At 39.3% G+C, this 27,668-nt stretch overlaps 1 protein-coding gene across 1 annotated transcript in view; it reads left to right on the top strand.

The window, feature by feature from the left end:
- Positions 1-790: 790 nt before the first annotated feature.
- The window catches only part of slc7a5 (solute carrier family 7 member 5), a 38,960-nt gene continuing 12,082 nt past the window's right edge, over positions 791-27,668 (top strand). Inside the window, exons 1-8 of the mRNA XM_059334852.1 lie at positions 791-1,721; positions 8,356-8,481; positions 22,702-22,807; positions 25,116-25,160; positions 25,269-25,392; positions 25,742-25,845; positions 26,712-26,808; positions 27,483-27,632. Of these exons, the coding sequence (XP_059190835.1) occupies positions 1,142-1,721; positions 8,356-8,481; positions 22,702-22,807; positions 25,116-25,160; positions 25,269-25,392; positions 25,742-25,845; positions 26,712-26,808; positions 27,483-27,632 (1,332 nt within the window). The 5' untranslated portion in view covers positions 791-1,141. The remainder of the gene's footprint in view (positions 1,722-8,355; positions 8,482-22,701; positions 22,808-25,115; positions 25,161-25,268; positions 25,393-25,741; positions 25,846-26,711; positions 26,809-27,482; positions 27,633-27,668) is intronic.

Below are 27,668 nucleotides of genomic sequence, written 5' to 3'. Positions count from 1 at the left end.
AGTTACAGATACACACACACACACACACATGCGCGTAAGCACGCACACTCCTCACATATGTATACACATGCTTCAAACACACGCACGCAAGCACACACACACACACACACACACACACACACACACACACACACACAGAGTAACTTTATGTGATTTTAATTACACACACACACACACACACACACTCACACTCACACACACAAACACACACACACACACACAGACAGACACACATTTACATTTAGCAGACGCTTTTATCCAAAGCGACTTACAGGAAGAGTAAAAACAAACAAACACACAGACAGACAGACACACACACACACACACACACACACACACTTTGAGGTTAAAGGGCACAGTTTTAAATCTCTGAAAAATCTCATCATAGTGTACACACACCGGCAGTAGCCCCCGTGGCCCTTTCAAAATTTCCCCAGAGGAAATTTTCTAGTTTTAACTGTTATATGTAATATTTGCAACTTGTATTCACATTTGCAACATTTAAAATTCAGTGTATTGAAATATAATTTTCAAGATCAGATTTTATGTTTTCTTTGTTTCTTTTGGGTTGAACATTTTTATCAAGTAAGTCAAAGTTAAAAAATAATTATCAGGACATATAGGTGAGGTAATGCTGAAAAGATGATACTAACATGGCATGGTGAAGAAAAAAATTTTTTAACAGATTTTTTTAAGGACATAATAGCTCAAGTTTTCAGAGGGTTAAAGACTTCTTTAGATTCAAAAGTGATGACAAAAAAAATTAAAAGAACAAAAAATGGAAAAAAAGGGTGTTCCGGTAGTTGTGGCTCCGCCCTCCGCCACTAGAGGGCGGGAAAGGACAGAAGAGATGCAGGTTGTGGAGGAGAGGCCGGATTAAAACAGGGCTGGCCTTGACGGAGGAGGGCCATCATGACAGTTTCCACCGTTTCTTTGTACACGGATCTAGTAGAGATACGAGAGAGCACGCCGCTCTGACTCACACACACACACTCACACACACAAACCGCGGAGTCCTCGTGGTGTAGCCCGGCCGGTACAGAGCGAGCACACCGGACCACAGAGAGGAAGAAGAGAAGAGAGGCGGCGGAGCGGGAAGCTTTGTGTGGTGAGGAAGAAAAAAGAGGAAACACAGCTCAGCATGTCGGCGTTAAAGAAGAGAAACTCCAACTCGTCGGCGGACCGGGAGGAAGACAAGACGGTGACAGAGAGGATGCTGTCCTCGGGGCTCGGCGGGGAGAAGGGGGACTCCAACCACGGAGCCCCGGGGAGCAGCCCTACCAACGCCGTCCCAGCGGGAGGGGATGAGGGGGTGACCCTGAAGAGGACCATCACCCTGTTGAACGGCGTGGCCATCATCGTGGGCACCATCATCGGCTCGGGCATCTTCGTCACCCCGACCGGCGTGGTGAAGGAGACCGGCTCCGTGGGGCTGGCCCTGGTGGTGTGGTCGGTGTGCGGGGTCTTCTCCACGGTGGGGGCGCTCTGCTACGCGGAGCTGGGGACCACCATCAGCAAGTCCGGGGGGGACTATGCCTACATCCTGGAGGTGTACGGCTCCCTGCCGGCGTTCCTCAAACTGTGGATCGAGCTGCTCATCATCCGCCCGTCCTCCCAGTACATCGTCGCCTACGTCTTCGCCACCTACGTCCTCAAGCCCATATACCCGGTGTGCCCGGTGCCGGAGGATGCGGCCAAGGTCGTGGCCTGCCTCTGCATCCGTGAGTAGCCGAGCCGAGCATGCTGGCTCGAGATGATGCAACTTTAAGTGTTGTTGTGTTGTTTCTGTTAGTGCCAGCAGCAGGAATGCACAATCTCACTTCCTGTTCAGCATCACTGAGACTTGTTAGGATCCACGTGTGATGCCACACACACACACACACACACACACACACACACACACACACACACACACACACACACACACACACACACACCCATACATGTATACATACCCATTCACCGCCCAGCCTCAGTGGTGAAAAATGCCGCCTTATTACATCAGCTCAGCAGGAGACCAAGAAGCTTTTACTCATGGGCTTAATTTTTTCCCCTCATTTACTGCCTTACAAAGTCTAACAGCAGTAACTACATTTTTGGTCAAAATTGAGTTTTAACTAAAAATGAACTCCTTGAAGTCTGTTTTGTCTTGTGACAAAGTTTTAGATTTCAATTTTGCTTTATTTCAGAGAAATAATTAGATAAAAACCACAAAATCCAACTCAAAACCAAGCAGTAATTTCAGTTACCACGGTCTGATTTGAATATACTAATTAAAACATAAAATAATAGAAAATATAAGTTTATTTGAAAGGGAAAGTATTATCTAGATAGTGCTGAAGTAAAAAAAAATGAAATGAAATGATATTAAGACTAAAATAATAACATTTCTTTATAATATTATGTAAAAAATACACAAATCTTTGAATAGAGTTGTTAAACACTTTTAAACACACTGATAACAAAATCAATTTGAAAATGTTTATTCACTGAAAACAAAATATAAAAGCTGAAAGAAGACAACAACATTATAGTTACTGCACTTTGTTTATCATCACTATTAGAACCTTTTACAGCTAAACCAGAGTATAGTAACTTCCTTTTTCGCGGTCAAAGGTAAAAAACATCAGCATGATTTTTGAGCATAAAAATGACATCCTCAATACATGTAGAAGTAAGTGTCATATCACTTATCTATAACCCATTTGGCTGGCCAGTTAAGAAATGTTAAAAAAAAAATTTAAGCAGTTTTTCTCAGTTTTACCTTTTGTGTAGTTACTGCAGTTAGACTTTGTAGGGTAGTATACAAGCTGCCAAAATAGAAGAATAAATTAACAATTTGATGAATGCTATTTAAATGTACCGAAAATAATAAATAAATAAATAAATAAACGCAGCCATTAATAAATTGATTAAAAGTTGATATTTCTGTTTTAATTGGCTTCTTTTTTATTTACATTTGTATTATTCCCCCCCATTCTATTATTTTTTTAAATGTATTCAATTATTGCATTTTTTTAATTTCCTTAAATTTATTTTTAAATCAGTTCATTTTTAAATGTATTTATTTGTGTTAATTTCCATTTTTTAAACAGACAGTTAAATACAAATATTTATTACACATAATTATAATTATACAATGTAATTATTTGTATTTAACTGACTTTCAAAACCGAGAAACTAAAGATGCTTATATTAGTACACATTTTCTCGATTTGACTGAATAGAACAAAGTGTTTGTGAACTGAAAATTTCTTAAAATATAAAGAAAGTGATTCAAGTGGGCCTACTTTATCAAATCTGTTGAGTCGAATAGGTGAAAGAAAGAAAACCTTTCATACCATTTTTAAAAAAATGATCATTTCTATAATTTCTATAAAATTTCTATAATTGATGCCAAGAAAAAGTTGGGACATTGTTGAAAATGTAAATAAAACAGAATGCAAAAAATTGTCTTTTGGACCTACGGTTGAAACCAGAAGTTTACATACACTATATAAAAAGACACATATGCTTTTTTTTCTCACTGTCTGACATGAAATCAGACAATCACTTTTCCTGTTTTAGGTCCGTTAGGATTACCAAAATTATTTCTATTTGCTAAATGCCAGAATAATGAGAGAAGGATTTTTTTAGACAATTTTTTTATTACTTTCTTCAAAGTCAGAAGTTTACATACACTAATATTATTATGCCTTGAAACAATTTGGGAAAGCCCAGATGATGCTGTCTTGGAAGCTTCTGATTATTTATTTTATTATTGATTTATTGACAACATTAGAGTTAATTGGAGACACACCTGTGGATGTATTTTAAGGCACACCTGAAACACACTGCTTCTTTGTGTGACATTATGGGAAAGTCAAAAGAAATCAACCAAGATATCAGGAAGATAATTTTGGACTTACACAAGTCTGGTTCATCCTTGGGTGCAATTTCCAGATGCCTGAAGGTGCCACATTCATCTGTTCAAATAATTATACCCAAGTATAAACACCATGGGAATGTCCAGCCATCATACCGCTCAGGAAGGAGACGGGCTCTGTGTCCCAGAGATGAACGTGCTTTGGTCCAAAATGTGCATATCAACCCAAGAACAAAAGCAAAAGACCTTGTGAAGATGCTGGCTGAAGCTGGTAAGAGTGTGTCATTATCCACAGTGAAACGAGTACTGTACCAACATGGACTGAAAGGCCACTCTGCCAGGAAGAAGCCATTACTCTAAAAGAAACATAGAACAGCCAGATAACAGTTTTGTCAGACCACAGGACATGTCTCCAAAAATGAAGGTCTTTGTCTCTGTGTGCATTTGCAAACTGTAATCTGGCTTTTTTATGTTTCTTTTGGAGTAATGGCTTCTTCCTGGCAGAGTGGCTTTTTAGGCATCTGGAAATTGCACCCAAGGATGAACCAGACTTGTGCAAGTCCACAATCATCTCCCTGATATCTTGGTTGATTTCTTTTGACTTTCCCATGATGTTACACAAAGAAGCAGTGTGTTTCTTGTGTGCCTTAAAATACATCCACAGGTGTGTCTCGAATTAACACTTAATTCAATCTTAAGTGCAAATCTCAACAGTTGCCAAATACAAAAAAAACTCAAATATTTAAAAAAAAAAACATGTAGGGGGAGAAAATATGAGCAAACGCAAAATAACTTTATATTATGAATAGTGTAAATATACTTTTAATAGCTTGAAATGTGACGTTAGCGCAGCACATGAGACTCTGGAGCCGCCACAGTCTAGGTCATTAATGGAAACCCATATGCCACTACGTCAAGAAGTAGGAATGTTGCCAATATCATGATATGCATTTTTTTTACTCATAAAAGAATATATATTGGTATAATCGTGAACGATGCGATATGGCACAGCCCTATGCAAAAGTATGTTTTTTTGTAAATATAAACTTTTTAGGAATCAGGATTGCAAAAAACGTATGATAATTGAACTGAATGTGATGAACAAACAGGTCATACATTTAATTTCACTCAAAGCGGTCAGGTTAAGGTCCTCAACTATATTGCTATATTCAGACTAAAATTTGTTGTTGGCTTGTAGACATTAGCTTCAGAGTTCAGCCAAAAATATTAGCAAGTTTCAGTTTGTTTCAACTTGTTTTGTACCGAGTCTTAACAAGATTAACTGAGGATTACTTTCTGCTTTAATCTGTTAACAACCATCATTGCTTCTACATGTTTTCTTTGACCACCACACACAACAAGTATCCACTCTTTCACCTCACACATTGCATCTATATCTGAGTCTGAATACATGATTACACATGACTGTGTGTGTGTGTGTGTGTGTGTGTGTGGTGCCAGTTAGTAACCCTCGTTCATAATCTTGAGATTGACTGAGAGCTAAACCCTGACAGAGACCACATGACAAAGCCATAGTCTGAGAGGCTCAGTAATCTGTGTGTGTGTGTGTGTGTGTGTGTGTGTGTGTGTGTGTGTGTGTGTGTGTGTGTGTGTGTGTGTGTGTGTGTGTGTGTGTGTGTGTGTGTGTGAGTGTGACGAAGATTCGGTGTGCATGCCCGACTTGTAGGCAGCGGGGTGGTCAGGGTCACGGTGGGGCTGAGAGCCAACTCTCATCTACAGTTCTGTATGTACGGAAGACAGAGGCTGCCAAAATAGAAGAATAAATTAATGATTTCATAAATGCTGTTTAAATGTACCAAAATAATAAAATGGATAAAAGTAGCCATTAATAAATTGATAAAAAGTGTAAAAAGTTGATATTTTTAGTCACATTTTATTATTTAATTATTAGGCTTTTTAAAATGATCTTAAATGTATTTTTAAATCAATTCATTTTAAAATGTATTTATTTGTTTTCATTTACTTATGATTTTTTATTAATCGTTTTCCTGTCATTCAAATCATGAATTAAGGGTTAAATTTAAAATAAATAAAAAATATATGCAAAAAAAAAAAATTGTATGTAAAAAGTAAAGGAATAGGGAGATTAACGCCAAGGTAAATAAAAAAGAAGAAGCAAATGAACAGAAATATAAATGTCAATTTAATCAATTATGTAATGTATATCAATGTATTTATCATGTAATTGTATTTTATTATTATTATTATTTTGGCAGCTTCTCTCTTCTATACAAAGGTCTATTTTGGTTTGAGTTATTGTTCCATTTGACCTGTTTCTGTGGTCATTTGAGATTAGTGTGCTGCTGTGTGTTTGTGTATACATATAAACACATATATGACTAAGCCAGTTCTGCATGTGTGTGTGTGTGTGTGTGTGTGTTTTTGTGAATGCCTGTTTAAATTTGGATGCCAGCCCCTGTGCATGCATGTGTGTGTATTTGTGGCAGTAAATGTGTGTCCATCCCTCTACTGTACTCAGGCTCCCTCTCTTCAACACAGAGCCTCATTGTACTCTGTGTCTTTCTGTTCCTTCTTGTTGTGGCTCCGACCTGATTTAGGAGCTTTGAAGGGACCTGCTGCTTTAGTTAATCACTTTTAATGGCGTCCAGGGACAGGGGCCGCTTGAACAACCCTGTGTGTGTGTGTGTGTGTGTGTGTGTGTGTGTGTGTGCGTGCGCAGGAGAGGGTGGTTACCATTTACTGTAAAGAAAGTGTGTTATCATGGGGAGCAAATTAGTTTACCATATCTGTGAATTCTTCCCCACTTCCTATGTGCTTTGGGAGGCTCATATACACACATAGGCATGCACACTCACACACATTGTTGAAATACCTGCAGAAAAGTTAGCTGCTGGAGAGTCCACTTAAGAATTCCTTTGCAGATTGAGTTAAGATGCCATTGAAGAATTCTGTGTGTGTTTTCTGATGCAAAAAGTCTCTCATGTGCTTCACTGTGGTGTCCAGAGAAACCAGAGTTGCTTCCTAATGCTACCTATACACCAGAAGACTTTGAAAAGATTTGGAAAAGACTCCCGGAAAACTATCGAGTCACACCTGCTCACATCTAAAGACGAGTGTTTAGAACAGGGATGGGCAACTTAAATGCTGGAGGGGGCCACATTTTTTCATAGACACTACCACAGGGCCACATATAGGACCGTGTGCTTAACCAGATATGATGAAACTGCAATTTTAAATATGTTTACAGTGCAGTAACTTAACATGTACCATGCATTTTTCTTCAGTGCAAGAACAGCAGACTAACACTAATTGAAAGAAGTAATTTTGTGCATTTTTACACAGCACTTTTAAGATTTCATGCTCAAATGCATGTAGTTGTACTGAGGGCCACTTCAAGTGAGTGTGCCCCCGGGCCTCCAGTTGCCCATCCCTGGTTTAGAGGTTTTAGTCTCACACTGAGGTTTTAGACAGACGGTGAATCTTGCAGGGTCACTGTTTACAAGACTACAACTAGATTCCTGTAGCATTTTTTACCTACCATGCAATTTTCCTCATCAAGCCTTAGTAAAAACTTACTTAATGGAGGAGAAGCAGCTTTTGGCTCCAGCTGCTCTAGTGTGTGACTCAGTGGTTTGTGTTGGAAAAAACAACAACAAAAAGAAGAGAAGACTCCACAAAATGCCCCTCACAAAGCTGAAAAAGGGTTTCTGTTTTTATCACATGAAAAGTTGACTATTTTACAGTAAAAATAGATATCAGAAAGAATAAAGGAAATGAACATTTAGAAATGAATTCATGATATACATTTATGTCCTATTTAATTATAATGTGTTTAATTGAATAATTATATTCATCAGCTCTATCAGCTTTCATTTAGTTAATCATACATTAATCATTGATTATTTATTACTTATTTATGTATCCATTTATTTATACATTTTAACTGGGTCTCCTTACTGTTTTCTTTGCTAAGAAACATCTAAATATATGACATCACTATATTTTATATTTAGGACTGCGCTTACTAGCAATATTGTGATGTTCCTTTTTCCTGTGGAAGTGTTTTTACTGGCCGGTCTGGAACCGGGGACCTTTCCCCCGCTCATCTATTGGTTGGTGATTGTGTTACGTCACTGCGATACGTTCAAAACTGCTTTTAATGTATGATCACTGCTGTTGATTTAAATTGTTTGTTTTTATTTTAAATGCATTTTCACTGTTTTAACTGTAAAGCGTCTTTAAGTATCTTGTTAAGTGCTCTAAAAATAAAATGTATTATTATATGATCCAAACCCAATACTAGAAAAGACTGATATGAAACAGAGCAGATTACTACCTTAAACTTAACCATGGAGATGACAGGAGCGCCGTGACTCCAGTAAAACTCCTAGATTTACTAAAGACTTTCAGCTTTTAGTCTGGTTTTTAATCTTTTGGTGTAAGCCCAGCATCAGGATGTCCCCGCTAACAGTCTTTCTCTCTCTCTTACTTTGTCTTGGTCTCTGCAGTCTTGCTGACCTTTGTGAACTGCTACAGTGTAAAGGCGGCCACTAGAGTGCAGGATTTCTTCGCCGCAGCCAAGCTCCTGGCCCTCGGCATGATCATCATCATCGGCTTCGTCAAGATCGGCCAAGGTACTTCACACAAGCGCACACACACCTGCATACACACATAAACAAGGTTCAGTCCATGGGTCATAAATAAAGCTGCAACAATTAATCCATTAATGGAACAATAATCGATTATTAAATGAATCGTCAACTATTTTGATAATCGAAAAATTGGTTAATAAGTCCAAATTCTCTGATTTCAGCTTTTTCAATGTGAATATTTCTGGTTTCTTTGTTCCTTTATGACAATAAACTGAATATCTCTTTGGTTTGTGGACAAAACAAGAGATTTGAGGACGTCATCTTATGGTTTGGGAAACACTGATTGATATTTTTATACATTTTATTGACCAAACAACTAATCGATTAATCGTTTAAATAATCGACATATTAATCGATAACGAAAATAATTATTAGTTGCAGCCCTAGTCATAAAGTGACTTATGAGCAGATAAGATCAGATTTGTGCATCAGCACTACAATAAATAATAAATAAATCAAAGTAAATTCAATATTATCTTTTTATTACCATTTTCAGCAGAATCACATTGTCATCAACTGAATAAATAAATAGATAAATATATAGTCAACCTACAGCTGATGTTGTAGATTGACTTTTGGTGTCCTAACAAAATATGTACATTATACAATCACAATTTATCATCAGTATACACCACTTTTCTGTGATACAGCCTTTAAACCAGGAAAAGACAACACTACCATATTACCATACAAAAAAATAAAACGCTATCTAGTTTCATATCACTATATCTATATAATACGGATATTTTGCCCAGCCCTAACAGCCCTAAGCCCTGGTTATTATCATGAAAACCATGGAAAATGTCTAGATATCAGCTCTTAAATTAAACTCTTATCAGCTATTTTTGTTGTTATCATTATATTTGTCCAAACAAATGAACCTTTAGTTGTACCAGGCATTAAAATGAACAAGAAATTGAAGAAATCAAGGGTGGTCTAATCATTTTGTCCATGACTGTAAATGAAAATACTCTATGCTCAAGCATATACCTTCTTTGACTGTGCAGTCTGTGCCATGCGACGTGAAACAGGAAGTTGTAAATTAGCAGGTCTATCTCTTTCTCACCATCTCAATTCCTTAACTGAAATAAGGTAATTAAAGAAATCAATTTCTCACTTACAAAAACATTAGATCAGTTGGATTTCTAGTTTGCTATGCATTTTAATGTGAAGCTAATTTAACCATGACAACAGTAATCTCATATGAAAATCACATTTACTCCAAAGTAGATATAAAGTATGATATCCAGGGCTCTTTGATGCCACTTGTTTTTAGTCCATTTGAACCCTAAATTAGTGTTGCACTGTTGTGACAGTATATCTGATTAAATTCCACCAGTATAATCCCATTCTGGCCAGCGCTAATCTTAACCAGGCCTGTTGTCTTTGTTGGATGTGAGCAGTAGATGTGAGCTGCTGTTGAGCTGCCTGCAGTCAGGCTGAACCCTCTTTAAGGCCACAGGATGTAGTGAAGTGTAGCCAAAGACTGGAAGACAGCACGGAGAGCAGACAATGGCTCTCAAACAGAACACAGCTCTTTTCATTGGACGTCTATTTATTAGCTGCAAGACGTCGGAGTCTCACAGACTGCGACTCGTGTCCCTTTCACTATAAGACTATTAAAGGTTTTCTTAACTCTATGGAGTCTTGGGCTGTTTTGTCCATTTTTGAATCCTTTTCATGTCTTTTTTAGTCATTATGTGTCTGTTGTGTCTTTTTTAGTTATTTTGTGTCTTTTTTTGTGTCATTTTGTCTTTTTTTTTTGTCTTTTTGTGTCTTTTTTTCCCAGTCATTTTGTGTCTTTTTTTTACCGTCATTTTGTGTCTTTTTGTGTCTTTTTTGGTCATTTTGTGTCTTTTTGTGTATTTTATTTAGTCATTTTGTGTCTTCTTTTGGTCATTTTGTCTCTTTTTGTGTCTTTTTATTTAGTCATTTTGTGTCTTTGTGTCTTTTTTTGGTCATTTTGTGTCTTTTGTGTCTTTTAGTTATTTAGTGTCTTTTTGTGTCTTTTTTTGGTCATTTGTGTCTTTTTCTGTCTTTTTTGGTCATTTTGTGTCTTTTTGTGTCTTTCATTTAGTCTTGTGTCTTTTTTTTGGTCATTTTGTGTCTTTTTGTGTCCTTTTTTTGGTCATTTTGTGTATTTTTAAGTCCTTTAGTCCAACATAAAATGTGATTTTGAATCTTTTTTTTAACTTTCAAAACACTTTAATTCTCAATGAAGAATTTTAAATGTTGCAAATGTGAAGAAAGGTTGCAAATCTAACATATAAGAGGGTTACCTCCAGTTCTATAATTTTATACTAAATATATTTGAGCTTGTCTCCAGTTTTACTTGGTATATCATCATCAAACTGAAACTGGCCTCATGGAGTTTACAGCCAGAACTTTACAGGTAAATTTACAGTAGGGCTCCACGCTGCTTTGTTTTCTAGTCTGGATGTCATGAAGAAGTCATGATTTGGTGCTTTTGGAGACTCCAGAGGGTTAATAAGGTGTATTGTTATGACCATGGTGAGCTCAGGGAATCAAACCATGCCCTTTAGAGGAAGGCAGCACAACTCTCAACCAAGACTTAGGGGTTCACTGGGTCCATGCCGTAGAAACTAAACTACCATGTCTTGTAGTTCCAGCTATTGAAGATGGCATAATACCCGTCTGCTTCCTTTTAGTCGTTAAAAAACAAAACATTAAGCCGGTACCTGCAGGCTCATATCCCCCCTGCTGCCTGTGTGTGTTTGCTGCCAAGCCCTGTCGTGCTCCTCTGGCTGGCTCTCTTCCTGTCTCAGAGACACTGAGGCAAATAGAACACAAGGGTACGGGGAAACCCAATACAACGGAAGCCATGTTTGCTGAATGTGAATGAGTCGGTGTGAGATGCAGACCGAGTCTTGCAGATTGAATATAATCACAGTCAAATCGTGATATACAATCTTGATTCCAAAAAAAACTTTGGACACTGTCAAAAAATAAAGCATGTCAAAGTGTCCTTTGACATATATTCAATTTAAAACTTTACAAAGACAATATATTTAATGTTCAAATGTGCAAATTGAGAAGCCTTGTTTATTGTAAATATACACTCACACACTGAATTCGTTGACTTCAACAAATTCCAAAGAAATTTGGACGGGGCATGTTTACCACTGTGTTACATCAGCTTTTCTTTAACAACACGTGGTGAGTGTTTTAAGGCAAAATTCTTTCAATCAAATCAAATAATTATTACAAAATGTAAAGAAGTGAATAATATCTCTCCATCATAATAATGATATTATTATTTGCATTTTTTTATAGGCTTTTAGGCTTTATATATCATGATGTATAAATGAAATATTCCAACCTCACCAGGAGTTTAATGCTCCACTGCTACTCTGCTGACAGCACCACTGATTTCCTTCCTTTTCACTTTTTATGCTGCCAAACAAAACCAGTTTGTCGTGTTGCAGCTGTTGGACGTCAGCGTTTCACTTTCTGACTCTGAGAAATTCCTCTTCTTTTGGAATTAAAACTTACTTTAAAACATTGTTTACCTCCTTCAACCAAAAAGCTGTGGAAACGTTTAAGTTCGTGCTCCAAATGTAAAATATTCACTGAACTTGTTTGACTTTATAACTATAAGTACTTTTATTTTATAAACCTCCTTGCTGCGTATTTCTATAAAATGTGTATTTTGCTCCTGTTGTTATTTCTAACGGTGCACTTTGCTAATAAAACTGACTTTAGGTGGAAAAAATCCTCTTTTTGGCCGTATTGCGCCCTTCTGTGTTGTAAACTCTGGAGCCGAGCCATCTGAATCAGGTATATATATGTAATAGTATATATATATTAGGGTGTGGTATTTAAATGACACTTGTTTCGAGCTGCCACATTTATCAACAGCCGATCATTCTCACGCTGTGATTAGAGAGATACGATCGTTTGATAAATCACATGTGAACCCTGTCGTAAGACGAAATATACACTCAGATCTGTGCTGGTTTCTGCGCTTTTTTGATAAATGAGGGCCAGTGTGTTTGTAAACTTCTTCATTGAATTTAAGTATTTAAAAAAAACAGCAAAATATCACATTGTGTTTTATTTACATTTTATATAGAACAACTCTTTAATTTTGTTTTGCAAAACGCCTATGAGAAAAAAAATAAAAATGTCACTGAGTCTAAAGTGAAGTAAAGTCCATGCAGACTGAGCGGTGATTGTGGAGAGCTGCTGGCCACACCAGTGGCTTGTCTACTTTTTCAGCTGTGTGTTCTCTCTGTCTGGAGCACTGACACACCCCAGCCAAGCTGTAAGATTCACCTTTGAACTCCAGCGGTTTTCTTGACAGTCTCACTTTAGCCCGAACTGCAACAGCAAACCTCAAGTCTACAGATCAAAGCATCGAAATCAGCTATTTCCTCTTATATCTAAAATATGATCTGGAATTTGAAACCCGCGTGTTAATAATAGTAAAATGTATTAAAAAGTAAATGTGAAAGTGTATAAGGGCTTAAAACATCCAGATATCAGTATATAAAGGCCATTCCAAGTTGTTGCTGAAATCTTTGGGTTGATACCATTGAATACTACAGCAAAACCCAACAACAGCAAGCACATCTGTTCATAAAGCTGCTAAGAAACCCGACTATTGTCAATATACGTAGGAAGCCTTTACATCCTTTGAATGCTCTAGGTATCTAGTTTGTGGTTGTAAAGTTTCATGAGACAATAGTCCCTTTCATAGTGCCGTTTCATGCTGGGACATTTATGGCTCTGTAACGCCTCGCCTCCTCTCTGAGCGTGCCAGAAGCGGGATGCCGGGATCAAGGGATCCCACCAATTTTCTGCCTCTAGAGGTAGTCACAGAGGTGTAAAATTATTGGGACTGTTGGAAGCGGGACCACTTTGAATCGGCCATCCTGGCAAGGCAGAATATTTGACGTCGCACGTGACATCTAATGCACACCTCCCACTTGGTCCAACAGTTATCGAAATCACCTCAGCAGCACAATAACTGCGGCCGCCGTCGATAACTGGGCACAGCGTCCTCCACTTATTGTAAAGAAACCGGCATCGCTAACTGTGCACAGAGTGTCCGGTGCTTGTTGTAAACAAATGGAAGTCGCTAAGTGAACACACTCTGCTGCAGCAAATAAACACTGTACTGCTACAGAGCTAACTGTTAGCCTATTAGCACTGTGCTACTGTGCAGCACCACTGCTGCTCTGACTATCGTCTCCTCCCACCTCGTTCTGTGACGCCAGACTGCACCATGAAAGGGCACGGTTAACACGTCTTCACAGGGTCACTTTGAACGCCCTAAAACGAAAAGTCGGCACAGATGTTTTCGCCAATATTTGACATTTGGGGGACCACACTATGAAAGGGCCTTGTGATTATACAAAAGATCAAAGCAGCTCATTTTGTACAGTCAAAAAATGATCTCACTCTAGTGAAATGGCTACTATGCAGACTAACATCATTGCATATGAATACAGTTGGGCTCAGTGAATCCACAAGAGTCTCTGGTTTCTAGTCATACCAAATGTATGTAATTCCAAGACTATTTAGGGACCCCAGCATGCAGAAATGATCAAATACAATGGACAAAAATAACACATGTACTGCATGTGAAACTGTATGGTTTCTGTCACAAACTGAATGGATTAGCATAAAGCGGGCATGTCCCTAAAGTGTAGACTTGTGGGTACCCAAACCCCACAAGGGACCCCTTTAAATTTAGCAATGCCAGTTTTTCCCTTGCAAAAATGTTGCCTTAATTTTGAGGTGTTATTTTGCCCCTTTCCTAACAAGACAAACCATGTTTGCACCAATAGATTAACTTTGGTCTTCTAGTTTCAGATGATACCATCTTCACTGCAGTATTAAAACTAAACTTTAATTAACTTCTGTATGTTCATTCAGAAGTAGGTCCGCTTTATTCATTTACCTCTAAAATATATGACTGTAACCCAGCTTTTAACTGGTTACTGACATAGAATTAAATGTAAGAGTACCCTCTTTATGTCACCAAGACTGAAAAAAATCTGGACTAATTTTTATGTGTTTTTGGGGGGCTGGAGGATGTAGACTTTTTGATTAAAAGGTTCAATCCAAGTTTAATCCTTCATCACACACATGCATTGTGGATTGTTTGTGCTAAGGTCAGAGGTCACAGTTCTCGGCTCAGCTGACTGGTGGGCAAACAGGACCTCAACACTGACTGGAATTGTTCAGAAGCTGACCAGAAAGAGATGGAGCCGAGGGAGGAGGTTAGATAGAGGGAAGGTGGGGGTGAAAGAGAGGGAGAGAGGTTTGATTTATACACAGCGGGAATTGAGTTAGTTAGAGAAATGCCTGCTACAGAAAGGCCTGTTAAAGCCAGTGGGTGGGCTGAAGGCTGTGTGGACATAATGATAGGAAACAGGCTCAAAGTAGATTCACATCGTGTAATTCAGCAGTTTAAAACGTGCTGTTGGTGTGGGCTGTCAAACAGAACTTAACGTATCTTGACATTTTTAATCATTAATGCTACAAAAGTAAACAATAATGCCCTGAACATTATTAAGTGTTTAAACCAGAAAAAAAGGACCGGTGGATGTTTAATCAATGAGTCAATCAGACTGTATATAATATTGTACTTTCCATACTTATAAAATGTAACATCATCCACATATAAAGTGATAAATTACTTTACAAATGAATAAAGCACTCAATAACAACAGCATTACATAAAAGATAATTCAGAACGTTTACATGACACTTGAAAAAAACAAATTACTGCCTTAATCCGACTATAACTGGACAACTAAAGTGCATGTAAACGTGTTAGTCCGACTATTGTCAGAGTTCTCCAACTCTGATAAGGACACACAGATAATGTGATTGGGACAAGGACAGAAGTCCTATTCAACGCCAAAATCGATTTTTAAGCATAACTCGATTTTTAAGCATAACTCGATTAAACTGTGCATGTAAACGCACAGACTGGAAAAAAAAAATCATAAATCTTATCCATTTACAGTGAGGAAGCAACAGCAACACGTGCCAAGAAGTGAACCAGAACACAATACATAAATAAATAAAAAGAGGGATAAATAAAACAATTAAACGATAAAAATAGGAAAAAGTTAAAATGTTATGAAAACAAGACATTAAATCAAACTTGAAAGATAGAATACAAATTAAATTAAAAATGACGATTAAATAAGGATGCTTCACTGTGGGGTTTTTGTTCTGAGGATAACTAACAGCCAGAAGAGTTGAGGGTTCATAGCCCAAAAATAGTAGATGGGACCAAGACCATTAGGACCTAGTAAAGATTAAAAGGACCTTTAAAATCAGCATTTAATTAAGATCCGTAGTAAAGCAAAACAATCAAAATGAGCAGTAACATAAGGTTGAGTGTAGATTAGGCTAAAGATCACATTTGATTAATTGTGTTTATAAAAGCTTCCTGTATGCCTAAAACCTAAAGTTGCTAAGCTATTTTTAACTTTATTTTTTCCAATAATGCTCATGTCTGTCCAGTGGATCAAGTTTGATCTGATGTCGACTAATTAACAAGCATGAGCTCCATCTGATCCTCCTCCAAGTCTTTCCTCAGTAGAATAAATAACTGTACATTCCTAATTCTTTCAGACATCTTAATCCACATGAACTGAATACAAACCCTGCCTGCCTAATACCTGTTTAGGTGTGCAGCTGGAGCACAACGAGTAATCCTGCTCATTTGTAATTCTAGTTGTTATTTCAAAAGTGAGCCTTCCTAACATATTTAGCCTTGTGGCATTCCTAAATCTTTAACACCATTCTTTTTCATCACAGTGCCTCTAAGCACTGTTTATATGAGCTGCCTCAGATTACCTAGATTTAGTTAAAGACTGGGTGCGTGCCTGTGTTTACCTCAACAGACTCACCTGACAGGGTGTCTTCACTGCTGCTGCTGCCCTGCTGCTACTGAATCATTTTAGGTCTGTTTTAGACGATACATTTATTGATTAACCAGCCGTTTGCATGTATTTATGTTTTTGGGGTGAACCTTCCCTTTTAATCGATGGGTTACAGGAGTAATTCAGGAACTTTCAAAAGTAACAAACTAGGCAAAATGCGCTCTTTCATGGCTTTTCAATATAAATGTTACTCCTTTTCTACGAAGGCAGTGGGGACAGGGTCCAGGGCCGGTTTGGAGCTGGTGCCTAATCTTGAACCAGTTCCTCGCATTTAGACAGCCAAAGAACTGGCTCTCGGCTAGGAAAACTGGTTCCAGAGCTACACCGAATCTTTGTCTCGGACCATGAACCGCTTACACTGGGGGGGTGGGATTATTGTGCCTAAAAGACTTAATAAAACGTGAATCGTTCTTTTTATCTTGATTGGTTTAACTGCAATGTGATTGATACAGGCTAGCATTGGCGGGCTAGCGTTGGCGGGCTAGCGTTAGCTTGCAACAAAGTCTTACATTCAGTGTTAATTAGAACATAATAGCTGTCCATAGCATACAAGACGAGCAGCACAAAAGTGTTGCACCAGTAATGTTTGGATGCCAATGTAGGCTGACAAACCCAGAAGCAACATTTGTAGAGAGACTGAGAACTAGCACCAGCCCAGCAAAAGAACTACGTTCCAGTCTGTCTAGAGACCCACAAAGTAATAGAAGAGACCATCCTCTCCTGCATATCTGTTGGAAAACGTGTAACAATGAGTTAGATTTGCTGCTTGTCATAAGACGACTCTCACATGATCAGATTCACAGTTATGTAAAATGTTTATCATGATCAGAGATGCAATAGTTTCCGTTTAGTTGCCACCGTGGCCAGAGATTGTTAGAGATAAACCAAAGCGACAGCAGGCACACTCTGCTCGTCCTGTGGCTCATAGAGTCAGAGTCTGCTGATGTCTCAGATTAGGGAACAGTGTAATCTGATTAGCTGCAGTAAAGCCCTACTTTCGATGTGACACCTGCCTACGCTGTTTGGAAGTGAAACACTCACAGAGACTGATCTGTTGTTGGAAACTTGCCTCTGATTTAATTCACATTCTGCTTGTCACAGTCCATCTGTGGTGCAGGGATTTACTTCACACCTTTTTATTCTCGTTCTCTAGGATACTATTAAATACAATATTCTCTGGCCTCATGTAAATGACCTGCGTGACATCTTGAAGCAGTTGCATTGCTGTTTCACACATCAGCAGAGCTGCCTATGAGATGTTTATCAGTAAATGGTGTGTGTGTTTGCAGTGGAACGGCTCCAAAACAGACTTCTTAGGAAACTCTAGGTTTGTTTACCTGAAATGTGGAGCGTTCCATTCATCTCAGTCCTAAGTGTAGGGCTAATCCATGGAATGCCTTTGGCTTTACCTGATCCACAGTCTCTTTGAGCTCACTGTAAACTCAGTCACTGCCAAGTATGCACACGGAGAGCCTCCAATTTGTGTTAGACTCTGCGTAATCCACACAAAGGGAGTTTCTCATCTGAATTAACAAAGTTCACCTAAAACCTTTGAAACAGTTGACATTTGTAATGGTAGCCCCTCTCCTTCGTTATAACAGCAAGTAGGGAATCCTATAAACTGTTGTATTAGCACAAGTTGTGCTACTGTTTGTGCATGCTACAAGCAACCTTTCTTATACTTTAAATATGTACATTTGATTTTTGTTTACTTCCCTCCGGCAGACGTCAGATACTACCCTGGGTCAGAAGAATCTCAGTAGTTGGTGATCTGTCTGCCAAATTAACTTTAATTTTTATGTTTTTAAGTGTTGCAAGTGAGGCAAATTTCAGTCAATGCCTGTATGAATTTTGATGCAAGCATCTTTATTCTGTTTAGGTTTTTAAGGTCCCATACTGTCAAAAAAAAGGTTCTGTGTCTTCTTGATTATAAAGCAAGTCAATATAAATACTGTGTATTTATCACAAATGCACACTACGGCTGTATTCATAAACTTCTGTAAGGTTGTGATTTCATAACTGCAGTATTCATTGGTAGAAAATGCAGCTACAGTGCCGTTCCCTGGCTGCAATGATGGTGCAGAGATGCAGAAAGTGTGTGTGTATAATACCTAGAAATGCTCACCAATCAGAGCAGACTGGACTTTTTGGGATGAGGGTTTAAAGAGACAGGCACTTAAACGTATTTCAGACAGAGAGTGAATACATTCATACTGACAATATGAGGAGAAAAAAAGTACTACTTGAACTTTAAACCATGTAAACATCTAGATTCTAGTTGTTGTAGTAGAAACCTAAAGTACAAACTTTAACCTGAAAATAAGCCAGTATGTCCCCTTTAAAATATTTGGTCCAGCAGTGCACTTGATTACACTTTTTAATGCAAAAGCACTCCATGAAGTGCCTAAATCCTTATTATCCCTATTATTACACCAGGCCTAATTTCAACTGACTAGAGGAAGGAACTTTCTTTCATTCCGTCTTTGTTTGGTATGTGTGCACCTTTCACTGTGCATGCATATTTCATTCTGTGTGTGTGTGTGTGTGTGTGTGTGTCTCACACTGCCTGGCACTGGTATCATATGACCAGCTGATTGCAGCTTTGAGTGTTCCCTGACCAGTGTTGTGGAAAGTGATCTGGGAGTAACAGAAGAAGGAACAAAACTGTAAATGGCAGTGCAAGAGTAAAGTGGGCAAGGAAGGACTGAAGGAGGATATATAGTTGCAAGAAAAAGTATGTGAACCCTTTGAAATGACCTATTTCATCTGCATGAAGAAACGGGTAATTTCAAAGGGTTTACATACTTTCTCTTGCAACTGTATTATTTTGTAATACAGTCTGTATCGCAGAAAATAAAGGCTGGGCTCGAAAGGGCTGAAGGAGGAAGCATGAGTCAGGGATGATTCATACTTTAGCACCAATACAAGCTATGAAGGTTAAGAACCAATCAGGTGTTCTACTGATGTCAGGTGAGCTGTAGTGCTGGAGGCAGACCATCCAGAACTATTGTCTGTGTGTCTGTGTTCAAAGAAACAAGGCCTGAGGTGTGATAGTCACATGAAACCTTAGTGTGCTGATCAACCTGCAGTGTGGGAAACCACTTTGATATTTGAGTGGAACAATATTTTTGGCATTTGGCATTAAAACTAAATGATAAATTGGTTTGGAAGTGCTTCTGTCAAACAGATGACTCAAACTTCTGACATGTAAAACATCTCTTCTTCCTCTCCGACATGTCAAACCTGCTGTTACAATACTTTCAGGAATAAGATGTCCATTAGAGGTCCATGGCTGTGTGCCAAATATTTCTTATCTGTTCTCAAATGAGATCGTCTTTATAGGTTAAAAGAAAAAGAAGCTATCTTTGCACCAGGGAAAGCTGTGGCTGCAGGTCGGGTTGTATATCTCAGGAATGCATTGAGGGATTTTTTTCAAATTTGGCACACATATCCACTTGGATTTGAGGATGAACAGATCAGATTTTGGTCGTGAAAGATCAAAGATTAGGGTCACTGTGGTCTTGCGTCCATCCCATTCTCTTGACATTTACATTTAGTCATTTAGCAGACGCTTTTATCCAAAGCGACTTACAGTAAAAAAAAAAAAAAGGTAAACAATCAAGGTATAGTGCAATAAGAGCCGATTAAGGATTCTTTAAGGCAGGGATGGGCAACTTAAATGCTGGAGGGGGGCCACAATTTTTCATGGACACTACCACAGGGCCACATATAGGACTGTGCACTTAACCAGATATGATGAAACTGAACTTTTAAATATGTTTACAGTGCAGTAACTTAACATATTTCATGCTCAAATGCATGCATAACAGTATAAATAGGAATACAAAAGGTTTGAAGTAAATAAAAAACTGTGATTTCTTTTTTTTCAGTGCAAGAACAGCAGATCAACATTAATTGCAAGAAGTAATTTTGTGCATTTTTACACTGCACTTTTAAGAAATTCAAGCTCAAATGCATGTAGTTGTACTGAGGGCCACTTCAAGTGAGGGTACGGGTCGTATGTGGCCCCCGGGCCTCCAGTTGCCCATCCCTGCTTTAAGGAGTAGAGTTGTGGTGTGGTGCTAGGAGAGAAGATGCTCTCTGAAGAGCTGGGTCTTCAGAAGGTTTATAAAGGTAGAGAGGGACGCCCCTGCTCTGCTAGGAACTGGTAGTGGTTCCACCAAGAGGGAACAAGAAATGCGAAGAGTCTGGATTGTCTTGGACGCACGGGGGGCAGAGCCAGGCGCCGTTCATTGGAAGAGCGAAAAGGTCGTGAGGTAGCATGCCTGAATCAGGGCGTTCAAGTAGCTGGGTGCAGTACTGGAGACAACTTTGTGGACCAGCATTAAAGATTTGTATTTGATGCGGGCTGCAACAGGTAGCCAGTGGAGCTGGATGAGCAGCGGGGTGACATGTGACCTTTTTGGCTGGTTGTAGACCAGGAGCACCGCCGCGTTCTGGATCATCTGAAGCGGTTTCACTGTGCAGTCTGGGAGGCCCGTCAGGCGGGTGTTGCAGTAGTCAAGTTTTGAGATGACAACAGCTTGTGTCAAGAGTTGAGTGGCATGTTCAATTAGGAAGGTCTGATTTTTCTGATGTTGTAAAGTGCAAATCGGCATGACCGGGCAACTGAGGAGACATGACTGGAAAAGGTGAGTTGGTCATCAATCATCACACCTAAGTTTCTCACCACCCTGGTGGGGGCAAGACACTGGGAGTCAATTTTGATGTTGATGTCGTGGTGTATTGTAGGTTTAGCAGGGAGGACCAGCAGTTCAGTTTTTGAAAGGTTCAGCTGGAGGTGATGTTCCTTCATCCATGTGGCGATGTCTGAGAGGCAGTTAAATATCTTGAACGTGATATCTCAAGAACACTTTGATTTACGGTAATTAAAAGTGTCTACTACGGTGATATACAAATTTTAATTTTACGCCCTATTTCTGATGTAATTTGACAGTTTTTTACTATAATTTCTACAAACATTTTTTACAGTGTAGATGTACTTTCAGTAGGTTGAATTGTGACGTTAGTGCAGCACATGAGACTCTGGAGCCGCCACAGTCTACTAGGTCATTAATGGAAACCCTCACGCCACAACAAGTAGGAATGTTGACAATATCATGATATGCATTTTTTTTACCCATTAAAAAATTATAGCGCTATAATTGTGAACGATACGATAAGGCACACCCCTACCTGGTACAACTAAAGTTACAACTTTCTTTGGACAAATATAACATTAACAACAAAAACAGCTCATAAGAGTTTAATTTAAGAGCTGATATTTAGCCATTTTCCATGGTTTTCTTGATAATAACCAAAATCATTATCAAACATTTTTGTTGTTTTCATTATATTTGTTCATAAGTGTACCTTTAGTTGTACCAGACATTAAAATGAACAAGAGATTGGAGAAAATAATCAGTTTTTCCATGACTGTAGAACCAAAGCAACTGAAAATGAGTCAAAGCGATTATTATTTGGTAAACTCGCTTTATGATAAAGACTCCAGGACCCAGAGACCCCCAGCAAAGCTCCCTGGTCAGGGTGGTACATCAAGCAGCACTGAGCAGGTGTGGCAACAGGATCTTAGGATGCTTTGGTTACACATGGGCCTGTTCGTTAAGAGGGCAGTTAGTCACACAGACAGCACAGGATTTGGGCCCTTCCCACGCTACACAGTGGCTTAGGCCTAACCCTCCCAGTACCAACACTGCCCCAGGCTGTTGGTTTAGCAACCGTTGCTCCGTCTGAGAATGTGTGTACATGTTGTGGGGTGCAGCTCCGTCAGGAATGTGGCAGCGATCCCCTCAAACCAGCAGCAACCTGGGGTTCAGGAGAGAGCTTGTGATCAACATGTCAGAAATCCTACAGCCGCTGATAAATCTTAAGTAAAATAGCCATATTGTTGCTCTGTCCGTGAAGCAAAGCAATAAAACATTTCTCTGCCTGTCTCCCTTTTCTCGCAGTCCTTTCTGTTTTTCTGTTGTGTGATCCTCATGCCTCAGGTTGATCCACAGAGCCGTGCCACTGTCTGGGTCACTTATTGACTGTCTCAGCCTGTCTTAAATTCATTACATTCTGCAGGCCTTCCATGATCCACATACCAAGACAGATTTAAGCCCAATGTTTTCCCCTCTCCAAAGGCTTTTTGCTGTGTGTTCGTTTATTGTTTGACATTTTGGTAAACTTGTCTGCAGAGCAATAATGCAGACAGAATATTTTTTTGTTTTTCTTTGTCTCATCGGTATTGTTTCTCCCTGTGCTTCTCCAGGTGGCGTAGACCGTCTTCTTCCAGAAAATTCCTTTGAGGGGTCCAAATATGAGTTTGGCAGCATCGGCCTGGCACTCTACAGCGGCCTGTTCGCTTACGGTGGCTGGTGAGTTAGCACATCGACCTACCTCTGGATCAGGAGGATTCAAATGTGCTGAGTTAGTGAACGGTCATAGTGGAAGGAGGATATAAACCTATGCAACCATTTATCTTTTTAAACAACATTCTGTTAATCAATAACAAAACAAAAGTTGGGAACAGCAAAGAATAGGAATGTTGTGGAGCATTAATAAAACACCCGTTTGGAACATTCCACAGGTAACCAGCTTAATTGGTATCAGATGAGTCTCACCTATCACCTATAATCAGAGGTACTAGACTGGCCGCATGCAGTCCATACTTCTGTCCCTTTAAAAACATGAAGCGCATTATGAAATGCAAATTATGACTTTAACTGGGCTGTTGAGGAACTGAAGTTGCGTATCAAGCAAGATTGGGAAATACTTTTGCTTTCTAAACTTCCACAGTTGGTGTGCTCACTTCCTAAAAACTTACCGTTTGTAGTTAAGAGAAAAGTTGATGTAACACAATGATAAACATGCCCACGTCCCAACTTTTTGCCAGGCATAAAATCTATATAAATATAGACAGTTGATCAGTTTGAACATTAAGTTTATTGTCTTTGCACTGTTTTAATATCAAAAAATATTACCATCCTTGTTTTCTCTAATATCTTGTTCATTTTAATGCCTGGTACAACTAAAAGGTACATTTGTTTGGACACATTTAATGATTATAACAAAAACAGTTTACATGGTTTTTTTTGTTATGATAACCAACATTTTATCAAGAAAACCATGGAAAATGTCTAGATATCAGCTCTTAAAGTAAACTCTTGTGAGCTGTTTTTGTTGTTATCATTATATTTGTCCAAACAAATGTACCTTTAGTTGGATGGTGAGAAACTTAGGGCTGATGATTGATGACCAACTCAACTTCTCCAGTCATGTCGCCTCTGTTCCAACCTGACAGGACACTCATTCAGTGCATCCTGGCATGGACAGTTATCTACTATGCTTTGCCTCTCCATGGGGGTCCCCCAGGGCTCAGTGCTGGGGCACCTGCTATTTACTATCTACACCACATCCCTGGGTCAGATTATCCACTCACATGGCTTTTCCTATCACTGCTATGCAGATGACACTCAGCTCGATCTGTCATTTCCTCCTGATGACCCCTCAGCCTCTGCACGGGTCTCTGACTGCCTCTCAGACATCGCCACATGGATGAAGGCACATCACCTCCAGCTGAAACTTTCAAAAACTGAACTGCTTGTCCTCCCTGCTAAACCTACTATACACCACGACATCAACATCAAAACTGACTTCCCGTGTCTTGCCCCCACCAGGGTGGTGAGAAACTTAGGTGTGATGATTGATGACCAACTCACCTTTTCCAGTCATGTCTCCTCAGTTGCCCGGTCATGCCGCTTTGCACTTTACAACATCAGAAAAATCAGACCTTCCTAATTGAACATGCTACTTAACTCCTGAGACAAGCTGTCTTCATCTCAAAACTTGACTACTGTAATGCCCTCCTGATGGGCCTGATGATCTACAACCAGCCAAAAAGGTCACATGTCACCCCGCTGCTCATCCAGCTCCACTGGCTACCTGTTGCAGCCCGCATCAAATTCAAATCTCTAATGCTGGTCAACAAAGTTGTCTCCGGTACTGCACCCAGCTACTTGAACGCCCTGATTCAGACATATGCTACCTCACGACTCTTTGCATTTCTTGTTCCCCGTTGGTGGAACCACTACCAGTTCCTAGCAGAGCAGGGGCGTCCCTCTCTACCTTTAAAAACCTCTTGAAGACCCAGCTCTTCAGAGAGCATCTTCTCTTCTAGCACCACACCACAACTCTACTCCTTTAAGAATTGTCACTAGCACTTATTGCTGCACTAATGGCTCTTATTGCATGATACCTTGATTGTTCCTTTTTTTCCCTGTAAGTCGCTTTGGATAAAAGCGTCTGCTGAATGACTAATGTAAATGTAGTTGTACCAGGAAGTAAATGAACAAGAAACTGAAGAAAAGGGTGGTCTTATAAACTTTTCCATGACTGTATGTCTGAATGGAAAAATAATAATATTAAAGCAAATAATCACACTTTATTTACATTTAAGACAGCATCCTAACTTTTTGTTGGGACTGTATCATCTTATCATCAAGATCAAACTCCACTGAATGTTCATTAGCCATAACAATGTATTAACAACCAAACTACTTCCTAGTATTGTTTCCCTTCTTGGTATTGAAAGCAGACGAGATTCCAAATTTACCCTCCTGGGTTAAATAAAACGAGTCTTCCATCCTTTACTTTGTCTTTGATTGCTGCATCTTCTGCTTACAGGAACTACTTGAATTTTGTCACTGAGGAGATGATTGAGCCTTACAAGTGAGTGTAAATGAGTGACTTGTATTATTTTAAGATAAAATAAGACTTGGTTGCCGACTATAGTTGTAATCTCAGTTGTAATTAAGACTGTTTGTGTGTCATCCTCAGAAATCTTCCCCGTGCCATCATCATCTCTCTGCCCATAGTAACGGTAGTGTACGTTCTGACCAACCTGGCCTATTTCACCACCCTCTCCCCTGAGGAGATGATCGGATCAGAGGCCGTGGCTGTGGTGAGTTCACACCAAAGTTATTACAGTTAAAACGAACGAAAAAATTAAAACTAGAACTGAAAAAAAATTTTTGTTAACTGAAATAAAAATAAAAACGAGAGTTTTAAAAAAAATGATAACTAACTGAAACTCTATTGTGTGGTTACAAAACTAACTAAAATTATGGTGAAAATGTCCTTCTTTTTCATCTTGTCAACTTTTTTCACATGTAAACCTTTTTGGTTGATATGAAATCTAATGCATCTCTCTGTTTTAAGGTCTTAATATGTCTTGGCACCCAACAAATACCCCATTACAAAAAACTAAAACTAACACTAAAACTAATAAAAAATGTGTGTGTTTCCTGCAGGATTTTGGCAACCACCACCTTGGTCCGATGGCATGGATCATCCCAGTGTTTGTTGGTCTGTCCTGCTTTGGATCTGTCAACGGCTCTCTGTTTACATCATCCAGGTAACACACACACACACACACACACACACACACACGTCTTCGTACTATCTTTATGAGGACACTCGTACTTTTCCCTCTTTGTGAGCCGTTATGGGTGTGGCTTAGGAGAGAGGATCTGGCAAACTAGAGGCTGAGGGGTTAACAGCTCTTGCTCTGCTGACTACAGCTGGGAGAAACTGCTGCGGGAGGACTGGGCCGCTTGTGAGTGCTTTGGGATGGTGCCTGCTACTCGTTAAAAAGAGTAACGAGTCTACACCATAAAAAGTCGCTCGATTTGTCGCTCGTCGCTTTTTTGAAAAAGTCTCTAGAGGGGTCTGAATAGTCGCTAAATATAGCGACAAGTTGCTGTAACACTGCTTGCCGCGTCGGTCTGTTGTCACATTCAGACTCCGCTGGTTAGCCGATACTTTTTCAGTACTTTTTGGATATCGGCTAAGTGGAAACACGCCTAATGTCTTCCGTAGACCCTTACTCTAACCTTAACCATCACAGCAAAACGCATAACCCTAACCCTTACCTTAACCGTAACCTAAACCTAGTAGTGAGTGTTAACCCCCGGACAGGCTTTTGAAGGAGTGAGGACTGGCTGAAATGTCCTCACTTTCCATAACTGTCCTCACTTCGTTGGTTAAAAACACATTACGGTCCTCACTGTGTAGGTAGGACAAGAATGCACACACACACATGCCAAATGAAAAACCCAGAAACGTGCATACATGTACTTCCATGCATACATGTAGACTACCTAACCAGGTCTGGGAAAACAGTGAGAGCTCAGAAAGACCTGCATAAACACACAACTCTATTATGAGTAGAAATGCATTGAGGGTTCATACTCAGTGCCCATGTCTCTGCTTCCCTCTCAGGTTATTCTTCGTGGGTTCCCGGGAGGGTCACCTGCCCAGTCTCCTGTCAATGATCCACCCCAGCCTGCTGACCCCACTACCCTCACTTATATTCACTGTAAGTACTCTTTACTGTCTAATTGACTGCACACTACAGTACACATATCAGGGTTCATACGGGTGCTTGAAATCCTTGAAAATTCTTACATTTTAATGTTGTATTTTCAAGGTTTAAAAATTGCTTGGATTTTGGATAAAGTGCTTGAAAATGCTTGAAATTCTTACTGTATTTCTCTTGCAATCTGACTAAAGATAATCACATGTTCAATGAAAAAAATACTAAATTGAATATTGAGATTAGCATTAACTGTACTTTTGGTTGTTAAAAGCCTAATACCATTCCTGTTGGTATGGTTGAGTGAAATTACCCTTTTAGCATGTAAGTACTCATCTAAAACATGCAACTCACAACCGTTATAAGGTCCTTGGAAAGCTTGAAAATGGACCTTGAAAGTCCTTGAAAAGTGCTTGAATTTGACCACTGAAAAAGTGTCTGAACCATGACATATCTGTCACTATGAATTAGGAATTATTATTAAATCTCCTTTCAGTCTTTAAATCAGAAGGGTACCAATGCACTTACAGTAGTAATGGAGTAGTAAGATAATGCTGCTGTGGGATAGGGTAAATATAAAATGACCAATGACAGCTTTGCTGCTGTTTCTCACACACAACAGTGATCAGTGGTTTTCTTACACTGCACTTGATTTCCTTTTCCGTCCTTCCCTCCAGTGTTTGATGACGCTGCTCTACGCCTTCTCTAAAGACATCTTCTCCGTCATAAACTTCTTCAGCTTCTTCAACTGGCTCTGCATCGCCATGGCGATCGTTGGGATGATGTATCTCCGTTATAAGAAGCCAGAGCTAGAGCGACCGATCAAGGTGAGCCAATCGGAACATAAGAAAAAAGGCAGTCCT

This window comes from Centropristis striata, chromosome 6, assembly GCF_030273125.1.
Source record: "Centropristis striata isolate RG_2023a ecotype Rhode Island chromosome 6, C.striata_1.0, whole genome shotgun sequence".
NCBI classification, from domain to species: Eukaryota; Metazoa; Chordata; class Actinopteri; order Perciformes; family Serranidae; genus Centropristis; species Centropristis striata.
Note: the sequence above shows the minus strand (reverse complement) of the source record. Positions and strands in the feature narration are given on the sequence as shown.